The sequence below is a fragment of the Biomphalaria glabrata genome, chromosome 10 (genome assembly GCF_947242115.1).
Source record: "Biomphalaria glabrata chromosome 10, xgBioGlab47.1, whole genome shotgun sequence".
Lineage (NCBI taxonomy): Eukaryota > Metazoa > Mollusca > Gastropoda > Planorbidae > Biomphalaria > Biomphalaria glabrata.
The window spans coordinates 31,072,083-31,084,690 of NC_074720.1; the positions used below are offsets into that span (position 1 = coordinate 31,072,083).

A 12,608-nucleotide genomic window follows, 5' to 3' on the forward strand; every position below is an offset into this window, starting at 1 on the left:
TTAAGGGAGGGAGGCGTTACGGCGGCACTGTCGTAAATTCAGACATTGTATAAATTTTCCAACTTAGCCAAGAAATACACTAACTAGATAATCTCTTTGTTACTTGTGGAGTCTAGCGTGTAATGCATTTACAATTCACACCCTTTACAGCAAGCAATTGTGGGGACAATGTGTCATTGCCATTGGCATTTCATTTGGCTGTACTAATTGCGATAAAAAAGAATTGAAAGAACACAAAAATAATTTTAATTTTTTAAAAATATGAACAATCGAAAGCCCTGTAAAGAATGGGTTGTAAAAGTGGAAGAAAAAAAAACTACATTAAATTTACTGCCATTAGCAAGAAAATTCCTTGCCGGAATAGTTCTTCCATGACTTCAAATTCTCTATTCTCTCTTTCGCTCTAAATATATATATATATATATATATATGTATATATATATATATATATATATGTATATATAAATACACCACTTTTACAACTATTCACTATTAATAGTAACAAACACTGGAGGTTCTTTAGTAGGGGACATGACATTTCTCTTCACAGTTTAGCACATTTATGCAAATGGCTTTAGATCTTTTGTCAAAATGTTTTTTTTTTTTACATTTTTATTGCTACGTTATATAAGTTCTGTCCTACTAACTACTACATTTACCCAAAAATAAATGTTTTTTTTTTTTAAGAGAAAAATTCTATTTATTATATATATAAGTTGGACATAATTTAAAACAACAATTAATGAATAATTTTTCATATTATCGCGTGAACTGCATAACTGCAAAACATACATACAACACATAACTTAAGATTTTTTATTTTTTTTACGGAAATGTATTTTTCTCTTTCTCAGTATTTGACTAAGACATTGACCCCTTACAAAACAATTAGATCAATTAGATATTCATTACAAGACATCAGTTAGGCCACGCTGGGGCCACACAAGATCTGTCAACCTTCTTTCTCCATTTTTCTCTGTCATTTTTCTTTGATCGAATTTAATTCTGATGCCCTTTCTGAAAATATTGAAACCTGCCTTTTTACCTGCCTGGGTGGACCACTTCGGGGCCGATTTTGAATTTGTGTTTCCACATAAACTGTCTTTGTAACCTTGTTATTAATATACATTTTTCGGAATAATATTTCTATTCGCCAGTAATCTAAATAATTTAGTCTTGTTATTTAAAGTGTGGAGTTTGTTTAATTACGACTAAGTATGCGATTCAATTAAAAAAAGAAAAGAAGGGGGTGTTCCGGCCATACTGGAGAATATGTAGCCTAGACAAATCCGGCCATTATAAACAATATAAAGCCTAGGAACAAATCAACGGCCGTAGCCGGTGTGTATTGCTAGTTATATCAAGGATCTTTATTGGCGAATAAGGCTCCGATGATTAATTTCGTTTCTAAATCAGAATTACTTCTATGTGCCATTTTATTTTTCATTTAAGATATTTTGTACAAAAATAAACTAACAATTGTTTCTTTAAGTAAACTCTACATACTGTATAGTTACATGCATGAGAAACGATTCTTGTTTATCTTAGATGTTCGGATAACTTGCGCATGGTTCATAATGTAATGAGCTCTTGTATCAAAAGGGAAATGTCATTTCATTCGTTCCTCCTAATCTTGTTTTCATTTGACTTATACATGTCCTTATACATGGGAAGACAACATACAAGAATGGACGGGCCTGCCATCGAAAGAGGTGCTATCTAAGGCAAAAGACAGAGAGGAATGGAGAAAGACGGTCGACAAATCTTGGTGCCCCAACGGTCCAACAGACTAAGGGATAGGTAAAGGTAAAAAAAAATGTCATGAAAAGTTGTATTGTAGTTGACCTCCTCAAGTTTGAGTTTCTTGATGAACAATCTTTTTTGTTTTGGCTAAATTTCCAATTAGGTCATGGTAGTAATGACCAAGAGAGTGGAACTTGACAGTCTACACTTCGAAACACTTTATGAAACAAAACAAAACTAGAATCAGTCACAACATTGTCAATTTATTGGCTAAATATTGATGTCGCAGTAAGAAACATGAACTATAAATAATCTGTTTTATTCACATAAAAAAATACTTTAAAAAAAAAAAAGCTTAATTTAAGTGGAGTGTTTCAATTAGTTTTGATGAGTCACACAAAGCATGACTGACCTAGACATATACATCTATGCGATAGAAATACTTTTACCAATTGTTTTAGTCTGGACCAGTTGTGAAAGGGACAAGGAAGAAAGGGGGGGGGGGGGGTATCTTAGTGAAGGTTTACATGATCGTTTTTTAAATGCATAAACAAATGCTCACTTGTGGCTCAAGAGTCCTCAGAGGGACTAATTCAACTTATACCACCACATCTGTCAAGTAGTATTTCTTACCCTTGTTGAAGATACCAAACAAAATAATTAATCACCAATAGTTAATTAACCAATTGGTTAATTTTTTAATTGAATCTTGTGTTGTCAGGTACAAAAAAAATAGTTGTGCAAAATTTTAGCTCAATCCGAGATTGGGTGTGGGAGAAATAACGTGTACAAACTTTTTACCAGACAGACAGACAAAGTGAGCTGATATAAGCTTTGTAATTAACAACAAACTTATTGGCATAAGCAACATCTATAATAGGTACATATTAACATATAGTATATATAAAAAATGGCACTGTCTTGGCCTTCGTGTATGTAAATTCACATACCAGTATTACTTTGTATTGAAATTCGCGCAATCAATTTAAGTCATTAAAATTATTATAACATAGACAATACATACGTTACTAAAAATATAGGCATACATACTTAAAATATTTTTAAAAAATTGATCATCTATCCTCTACACGGAGCAGTGGCGTAGCTAGGAATTCACCATCATTTGGGGACCCTGCTGGCTTGACTTATTTGGGATGGTGTGGGATTGAACCTACATTTTGCGTAATATTTATTATTTAATGTAAAAAAAATAATTCGAAAACTTATTTAAGGGCTCCTCAAGTTTGGCACTGAGGGATTTTACAAATTTTCCCCTCCCCCACCCTAGCTACGCCACTGACACGGAGGTAAGACCCTTACGTATATAGGTCACAAACAAGAGCTGATATTGTACATACTGCGTATTTATGTGTGTATCTTTGCTAGTTAGAATTATCTCCCTTGCCTTGGAGTTGATGTAATATTATGAATTACTTCCCTTCTGTTAATTTGGCTAAATATTCTAGCTTCGATAAATTCTGATTACTAACTGTCAAGAAACTGAATATCAGCTTATCAGCTCTTGATGGCAAGATGTCTAGGATGATTCTCGCTGTGGCTAGCCAACAAGTAATAATGATTGAAACTAATACAAAAAGGTGACGATGAAGTAAAGAGCACAACAATGACTTATGTGACAAATGAGGATCTCCGAACACAATAGTGTCATTAAAATTGGTGTTTAATTATTGATATACTAACCACCAAAATTGGATATAATTGAAATAATAATGTGATTTATTTGGTTGACTAATTAAGTAGATAAAACAATGTAATGAATACAAACACATAAGAAATGAATAATGGTACGAGAAATTCGGAGTTATCTAATCAAGAAAGGCCAAAACAACATAGTTACATATAAATTGATGCTGGGTACAAATAGCAAGCCACACTGGACAGTTTCTCTCTCTTTCTTATCTTAGCACGGATCCTGGAGCCTACGTCACAGTCTGTATAGTCTTGATGTGATATGTACTTGTATAAATCTACCGTCTCTGACCGTTACCTAGATATAAGTTGACAGACACAAATAGCCGAATACTTCATCAACGAATCAACTCGTAACTTCCTAACGTACAGTAAAAAAAAGATGAATAGTTTCTTCTTACCGCATGTCCTTGAGAAATGCACTGATACTGTTCCTGTATCTAACAACCACAACACAAGTTGTATATACCAATACGACATCGACTCCTACAACATCGGTCTGGTCCAGCACCTAGTCGTGTTTGAGTCGTCTCCCCCTTATCTCAAACTGTTTCTGACTTTATAGTCCTTAAGCTATATCTAATTTATTCTCTAATTATTGTCTTGTCACCCGGACTCCGCTAGTACCACATTTTCCCTACATAAATCTAAAGATCCGCGATGTGTCCTGCCGGTATCACTGACCATGGTACTTCGAGCCCTAGTGTTCGTTAGTTTTTTGTTCCTCTCGAGTCTTCGTAGTATTGGTGTCAACTAATGTCTCTGTCTGGGTGTCTATACATCACTGCCATAGTCTGCTCCAGGTCCAGTGTTGGTGTCACTTAATGTCTCTGTCTGGGTGTCTATAAACATCACTGTTATAGTCTGCTCCAGGTCCAGTGTTGGTGTCACTTAATGTCTCTGTCTGGGTGTCTATACATCACTGTTATAGTCTGCTCCAGGTCCAGTGTTGGTGTCAACTAATGTCTCTGTCTGGGTGTCTATACATCACTGCCATAGTCTGCTCCAGGTCCAGTGTTGGTGTCACTTAATGTCTCTGTCTGGGTGTCTGTACATCACTGTTATAGTCTAGACCAGGTCCAGTGTTGGTGTCAACTAATGTCTCTGTCTGGGTATCTATACATCACTGTCATAGTCTGCTCCAGGTCCAGTGTTGGTGTCAACTAATGTCTCTGTCTGGGTATCTATACATCACTGTCATAGTCTGCTCCAGGTCCAGCACGTGAGAGATCGTACTATATTATTTGGAGCAACAACAAAAAACAAACAAAATAATCACACAGCTGTAACACTAACTTACAACGATGCCGATGACGATTGCAATAAGTGAAAACGTGATGACAATGCCTACAGCGCTGACGATGATCATACACCTGGCAGACCTGGAGTACTGTATTGCAGCTGGCTCGTCGCCTCTTGACATGGCGCTGCGAGCCTGCAGTAAACAAATACATGAATACAGTAACATTATTACACATTCTGGTTACATAAAGTACTTTCAAATACGAACAATAGTAGCACAACTAGAGACTAAACGACTTTCCAATACGAACAACAGCACAACTAGAGACTAAACGACTTTCCAATACGAACAACAGCACAACTAGAGACTATTTGTAAACAATGATTTAAAGGGGGTGGGGGGAGGAATGGTTTCGCAGAATTTCATATATGTCTAGCTTAGTTTGGTGTTTCCGCTGAACAGAACAAAGAAAGTTTTGACCGTATTGGCGTACATATAACCCGCGGGTTATATGCCTACATGTTTTCTGGATAGATTGCAGCTATGGAAAAAAAAGGGGAGGGGGGGGTACACAAAGGTGCGGGGTATACAAAATTTCTTTTATTCAAGCACAAAGGAAACTATGGCGATAGCGGTGGGTCTTTATACAACATACAACAGATACAATACAACTTACAACAGATACAATACAACTTACAACAGATACAGAACAACATACTACAGATACAATACAACTTACAACAGATACAGAACAACATACTACAGATACAATACAACTTACAACAGATACAGAACAACATACTACAGATACAATACAACTTACAACAGATACAGAACAACATACTACAGATACAATACAACTTACAACAGATACAGAACAACATACTACAGATACAATACAACTTACAACAGATACAGAACAACATACTACAGATACAATACAACTTACAACAGATACAGAACAACATACTACAGATACAATACAACTTACAACAGATACAGAACAACATACTACAGATACAACATTAGGCTCGTATTTCACCCGCGTGTTGCACTCTATGTATCGCTTGTTGGAACAACAACTGGAGCACGATTGTGTCTCGACGGACAGACGTCTGATGAGCAACAACTTTGGGGACAGGTAAATTATGATATGTCACGGTTTGCACGTGCAGCTTATATAAGGGTGCGGGTTGTACGGTTTAATTTTTACTCATTGTAATTAATGCTGGATATACGTGTCTGCGAGGCGCGTTGGCTGAGCGTTAAAGCGCTTGGCTCTTTCGAACCGAGGTCCCGGCTTCGATTCCTGGTAAAGACTGGTATTTTTAATTTCGAGATCTTTGGGCGCCCCTGAGTCCACCCAGCTCTAATGAGTATCTGACATTAGTTGGGAAAAAATAAAGGCAGTTGGTCGTTATGCTGGCCACATGACACTCTCGTTAACCATGGGCCACTGAAACAGATGACCTTTACATCATCTGACCTATAAATCACAAGGTCTATAAGAGGAACTTTACTTGATATATGTTGTCACAGCTTTCCTATTATATAACTCTATCTACTTATAACTCGATAAAATCTACCTTAGGTCTCGCTACGTCTCTAGGTGTCCCTGGTTCAGCTGTAGTTAACGAAATAAAACAATTAAACCACTAGATCAAACACATAAACTTTAATCAGCTTTACTGCATATCACACAAGATGGTCTCTTTCTAACAACCAACACACTTCCGGTCATTCGCGCAGAGTGTAAAAATAGATTATACATGCATACACACATTCATCCGTGACATATGTATTCGAGTGTGTAGGGTATACGCGTGTGCGGGGTATATGCATTTGTGTGTGTGGGAATACATGTATGATGTATTTTATTGTGTGTGTGTGTGCGCGCGGCGTATATATTCGAAAATATTGTAACTAGATAATGGTTTCATAACTCCTTTGTTCCACTTTCAGTCAAGGTGTTTAAAGGTCACATGTTCTCAAGGTCACTTGTCGTCACCAAGAAGTAGAAGCCGAATTCATAAAGTGCTGTGGCATTTTACTTCTCGAGAGACGATCTTTTCTCATTTAAATACTTACGTCATTTGCCCGCAAAACGGCAATGAAGCTTGTGGGACAGCAAAAGCAGACGACAGCCACCAAAATTGCTGCTGGCAAATAATCTTTGAATGAAGTGAAATTCACGTGTCTGTAGTGGGGCGGATCAGTTATCTGAAGAAACAAAAAAAAATAAAAAATAATGAAATGTTTGTCAACTATTTTTTTAGCAGGGATATTATAAAATGAAACAATAAGTGTGTTTCTTTATAAATAATTGTTCAACAACCTAGAACCGTGTGTGTACCATATCAGTGTAACTGTCTCTTTTAACCATACATAGCCACCGTGATTTACGTAAAATGAGTCATAGTGAATTTACATTTTTTTGTGATAACAATTTGGAAAGGGTAGAGGCTGCTATTGGGGCGCAATAAAATTAAAAGAAATGTGTACTCTGTACGAATGCTTGAATCTTGATGGTGTTCAAACAGGCCTGGTTAGTCCTGGTCAGCAGTGCACAAACTGGAAAGGGTAAAATATTGGTCTGAATACATTTAAAAAAAAAAATAGCTAGGAAGAATTAAGGAAAACCCTTGGCGCTCGTGCTCTGTCCAGCAGCTGGGCGACTTATCAGTTCTCTCCCGGACTAATTTAGCTGGCTGCTGGCTTAAGGTAAGGATGCGGGAAAGCGTCACAACTAAAAATGTCAGAAACTCTGTTGAGTGTAGAGCAGTCCAAGCAACACATGCACTATATAGGTATTTAAAGTTTCCTTTCCCCTCTGTAATGTTTGCAGTTCACGCAAACAGTAGTTGAAGAAGCACGATCATATTTTTGTTGTACATGGAGCCTAATCTATAAATAGAAAGCTTTTTGGCGTATCCTGTGTACAGACTACGTAATATTGATAAGCAAAGTATTTTAATGAACCATGGAACTACAACCATGTTATAAGTTCCGCACACTTTTCAGCATATACCAAAACTCTTTCGCTCTTTCGCTTTTAGTTACAAAGCTTATATCAACTCACTCTGTCTGTCTGTCTGTCTGGTAAAATGTGTGCGCACGTTATTTCTCCCATCCCCATTCTCCGATCAAGTTAAAACTTCGCACAATTATTCATTGGCATAGAAAAAACAAACATTAATAAAAAAAAAAAATTACCCAACTAGTCAGTTAATTATTGGTAATAAATTATTTTGTTTAATATCGAATAAGGGAAATAACATGTCCAATATTGATAGATATAGTTTTAAGGGCGGAGTTCTTCCCCTTTAGATAAGCTTTTTTTTAAATAAGGATTTTTTTGTATTAATCGTTTTAGTATTATTTAGTTGACAACAGGGATCTTTCCATTTGGCGTCCTTGACATTGTTTATTTCGTCTATTTATTTCAAAACCTCTCCCGTGTAAGAAAATCAACAAGTCCTCTCCACATTCAAGTTTTAACACGTGGTGAAGTATTAGGTATGTTGACATAGTTCAAGTAAAACGTAAGAACAATTGGATTCCAGCGAAGTACAGAGAACACCATTGTCCTAGGGCTGACACTAAAGAGAACAGGACTGCCTCTCTCTCAGGCGTTACAGGGTAGAAATCATGCAAGTCAGCTATAAAACTATAAAACAGCTAGTGAATGTAGTATTAGACAAGCATTGACTCCACGTGGTAAGATATAATAAAAAAAAAACACAACTACTTTTTCCCAGGGGTGTGTATCCTGCAAGGTGTGGTGCCCTACCTCAAACGGTTTTGGAGGGAGGCGTATAAATTATGCCACGCGTGTCCCGTGGGTTCATATTTCTAAGATCTGGATAGCACTACGAGCCGGACATGGTCCTAAGAAGTACGGGCCTTAGGCACTGGCAAATTAGGTAGCCACCTATGGCCTCCATATGGCGGGGGCCTCGCATAGGACTAAAAAAAAAATTCTTTTAGAGAAAATTTCAAAGCTTCAATCAAATCTCAAGCATAGTTCAGCACTATGACTCTATGTTTACAAGTCTAACTCTACTACGGAAAATGTATGTATGAATTTCAGTTATTTGTTGATTTAAATATAGACACAGGAAGGTTCTGCGTAATTTTAATGTTTTCGCTGTTTCTTTTCATTATTTTCCCTTTCATAGGGGGGGGGGGGCACCAAATTCACTTCGACGAAGGCCTCCAATTATCCAAAGCCGGCCCTGTCCTAAGCTTGAAGTTTAGACATCACTGCTAAAAAGAGTTTCCATAAACTAACAAAAACAAGAAACGAAAGAGATATAACGTGTACACAAATTGAACCAGACACACAGAGTGAGTTGGTATAAGCTTTGTAAAAAGAAATAAAAAAAAAGATTATTTAAAAAAAAAAAAGCTTATCTAAGCTTAAAAAAAACCCACTTAATTACTGCCATTTATCTAAAAATGGCAGGGGTTTGGCACTGTTTGTGGTATGTTAAACAAAATTGATAAATTAGTACTACTTGATTAACTAATTGGTTAATTTAAGGATTGATTCGTGCATTGTCATTGACTTTGAATAATTATGCAAAATTTCAACTTAATCAAAAAAGGGAAGTGGGATAAAAATGTGTCAAAACGTATTAAGGGGATTAAATCCATATATACATGAATATCTCTCATTAAGTAGCATTTATTCCCCTTATTTCGATATCCAAGAAAAAAAATTAACCACCATTAACTAATTCAACTAATTAACTATTTTGTTAATTTTTTTGATTGATTCGTGTTTGGTCATGTTCAATGAATAATTGTGCAAAGCTTCAATTTGATCCGAGAATGGGAGATGGGAGAAAAAGCATGTTCAACCTTTTTACCAGATAGACAGATAGACAGAGTGAGATGATGTAAGTTTTGTAAAACAGAAGCTAATCTTAAACTCACAATGATGTTGTTGATATTCTGAACCGACTGCTGAGCTCCTGTTTGAGACTGCTGGTTGTATTCAGCTGGAGGTGGATATCCGGCCTGCGGACATCCTTGCGGTGGATTGGGATTCAACATCGGCGTTGAAGTATATCCTGTTGGTGGATGTGGATATCCTGGCTGTGTTAGTGGATATGCTTGACCGTGCTCTACATTTCTCTGCACTGTCTGCAGACGACCTGGATTGGTGTTCTGGAAGTCACCAGCTACAACCTCGTCGTAAGGAGGAGCTGAAATAGGGTTAGAAAATGTGACTACCTAATAAGGCTTGTCTTCGAGTCGAAGATGAATGCGGAATGCAGTGTTTCCCGTGGCTACGCAGCTCCAACTGTGACCTACATATTTTTCCACTACCAGAGCAAGCATAACCATTGTCCGCCGGTGGTCGATTAAGATTTTATTTTCGCCGTCTACGTCTGTCCTCGGTAACGGATTTTCTTTTGGTCTCAAATGTGTATCCCGCGGCCTTTGTAAGCGACCTCCAGCTGTCTCGTTCTGAAGACGCATGCAAATTACGACCCGCGGGCAAAAACCGTCCCGCGGAAAGGTTAAATCCGGACCACCACATGTTTATAGTAATTGAGAAAATAACAACTTCACTCACAATGTAAAAATTATAATTTTTTAAATACAGGTTGAAAAATTGAGTTTATTGCAACTGTTTAATTTTTATGATTTACTACTGGCGGGATTTGGTGATATACGAGGGTAAAAATCAATTTATGAACAATAGATGTAGTCACTTTCAAGGTTTCAAACAACAGTTTTGCTTATCAGATAGTCAACTTTTGGCTAAAGAGGACTTGACGCATTAAACGAGGAAAACTTATTGACTGATATGAAAGAAAACAAGTTTAGGCATTATGAAGCAATTTTTTTTTTTTTGGGGGGGGGGGGGGCAAATTTGAAATAAGTTTTCAAAACCTCAGTGCTATTGAAATAGTTTTGATATTTTTAATCTTCCTTTGAATGAGATAGTTTAGTGAGATCAGACTTGCAGCTGAAATTATAGTGTGTAAATACTTGAACCAAATAATGTTAAACTATTAAAACACTCACAGTTTTTAACTTCCTATGAGTAGAGCAGGATGTAATTAAATCTAATATGTACTCCATTTCAGAATATTTTTACATACGGCCCACAAACATTTCATATTTGGCAGCATCTAAAAATGTTCGCCAATCTCAAGTAGGTCAACAAGAGTTGGAAAATGTTGGTCATGGACAACAGTGGCATGAATATCCTTTACTTGCGTAGATCTAGATCTACGCAAAATTAAGTTAATAAAAATGTACTTTTTATTAAAATTTTAGATTCACGCATTCGCTTTACTTATAAGTTTATTAATAGTATTATTTCCTAATTTAATGCACTAAATAGTCGGGTCGCGGGTCATAACCGGCACTTTTAAACATATAGTAAGCTATAGGCAAAGTGTACTTACGCAGAGAGTTATCTTTCATTCTTTCTCTGGTATTAAACTTTCACGAACTATTTCTACCTGTTTTGAGGGCCTGACTTCATCATTAAGAGAAGGGAGATATCAATGGGGTGAACAATTCAAACGAATTTCCATTCTCCTAACACATTTACTAGTACGCACCCGCACTGGTGGAGATTAAAAACTTGAGGAAGGTTAGTTTAAAATGATCAAATCAAGTTTAAGAAAACGAAATGTCTACAGTTACTTCCTTGTTGACATGCTGTCACTTTTTTGAGCAGAAGTGTTGTAGGTCTACCTTCTTCCTCTCCTCATACCTGGACCGTTTTCTCACATGATTAATGTAGAGTCGTATGCCAAATATGTTATCTAACCCTGGTTTGTTTGTTGTAAACACTTTATCATACATTGAGACACATGCTAAATAGCACACATACATACACTAACATGGATAGTCTCAGGGCCGGGTTTACCTATAGGCAACATACGCTATTGCTTAGCCCTCCCTCCCATTTGGTTGGGGCCCCCCTGAAATATGTTTCAGGGATAATTTCCATTTTGTAGAAAACAAAGGAAAGATTGCCCTATGGTGATGACTAGGGGTCCCATATCTTAAATAAATTAGGGCCTTATCAAGACTAAATCCGGCACTGAACGCAGTCACAACAGTAACATACAAACTGAGCATAATGCTTGCACGTAGTTTTACTAAAGAATATTACATGGAGCCTGTGGTGAAATACAGGGTGCCTTTAACTCTTTCTCTCCGTAATTATTTTTCCACGTTTCATTTTGCTAATTACTATTTCAGTACCCTGTTTTGATTAAGCTTCAATAGCTTTGTTGTTTGTTATCAGAAAATGTTTTATTGGTATAGAATGAAAGGGGAATGCAGGCTCTTTTTATAGAACACAAATGAAAGTTTATAAAGTTGAACATTAATTTAATTTAATTAGGTCAAATCGACGATGGTATCGTCAATTAGGAAAGAAAGAGTTAATTTTTGTGTATCCTAAATCAAACAAACACTGGCGAGGTCAATACGTTACGTAATTTTCAGTTTTGTTTTTGACTTATTTCTTGGTAAAGTGTTCTTTTCGTAGCACACTAGACCGCACGATATTTATAGACTACGTTTGAGTAAAAGGAGGGCACCGTACATAGCTTTAGCAAGATTAGATCAACCTCTGCTGCAAAGATTTTAGTTTTAATACAATCTCTTATCTCACAACATGTTTATAGAACACTAGCTGTATATGACCCTAGGTCTGGTTATTACTGACCTACTCGATTGGATTTAGATCTATGTCAAACATGGAGTATGTTCCCTTCCATGGGCGTAGCCAGGATTTTTTTTCGGTGTGTGTGTGTGGGAGTTTGGTGTATTACTTAATTTGAACTAAGAAGACAGCATAGGAGATATAGAAGCACAAGAAAAGGGGATCCAAAAACTATTAGCAAACATTAAACCGAATAAAGCATCTGGACCT

The 12,608-nt window shown here is 36.7% G+C and overlaps 1 protein-coding gene across 1 annotated transcript; it reads right to left on the reverse strand.

Annotated features, from left to right (window-relative positions):
* Positions 1-1,986: 1,986 nt before the first annotated feature.
* Positions 1,987-11,447, reverse strand: LOC106051721 (uncharacterized). Its single transcript, XM_056045061.1, has 5 exons — positions 11,122-11,447; positions 9,635-9,906; positions 6,785-6,916; positions 4,754-4,888; positions 1,987-3,751 (listed from the first exon to the last, which is right to left on the reverse strand). The coding sequence occupies exons 1-5, from the start codon at positions 11,138-11,140 to the stop codon at positions 3,689-3,691; spliced, it is 621 nt and encodes a 206-aa protein (XP_055901036.1). The 5' UTR covers positions 11,141-11,447; the 3' UTR covers positions 1,987-3,688.
* Between the last annotated feature and the right edge of the window lie 1,161 nt (positions 11,448-12,608).

Bases quoted from the DNA above. Each gene is read 5' to 3' on its own strand.
- LOC106051721 (XM_056045061.1), bottom strand. The intron at 6,917-9,634 runs GTGAGTTTAAGA...TTGTTTCTTCAG, and splicing joins AGAATATCAACAACATCATT to ATAACTGATCCGCCCCACTA. The intron at 4,889-6,784 runs GTAAGTATTTAA...TGTTTACTGCAG, and splicing joins CCGTTTTGCGGGCAAATGAC to GCTCGCAGCGCCATGTCAAG.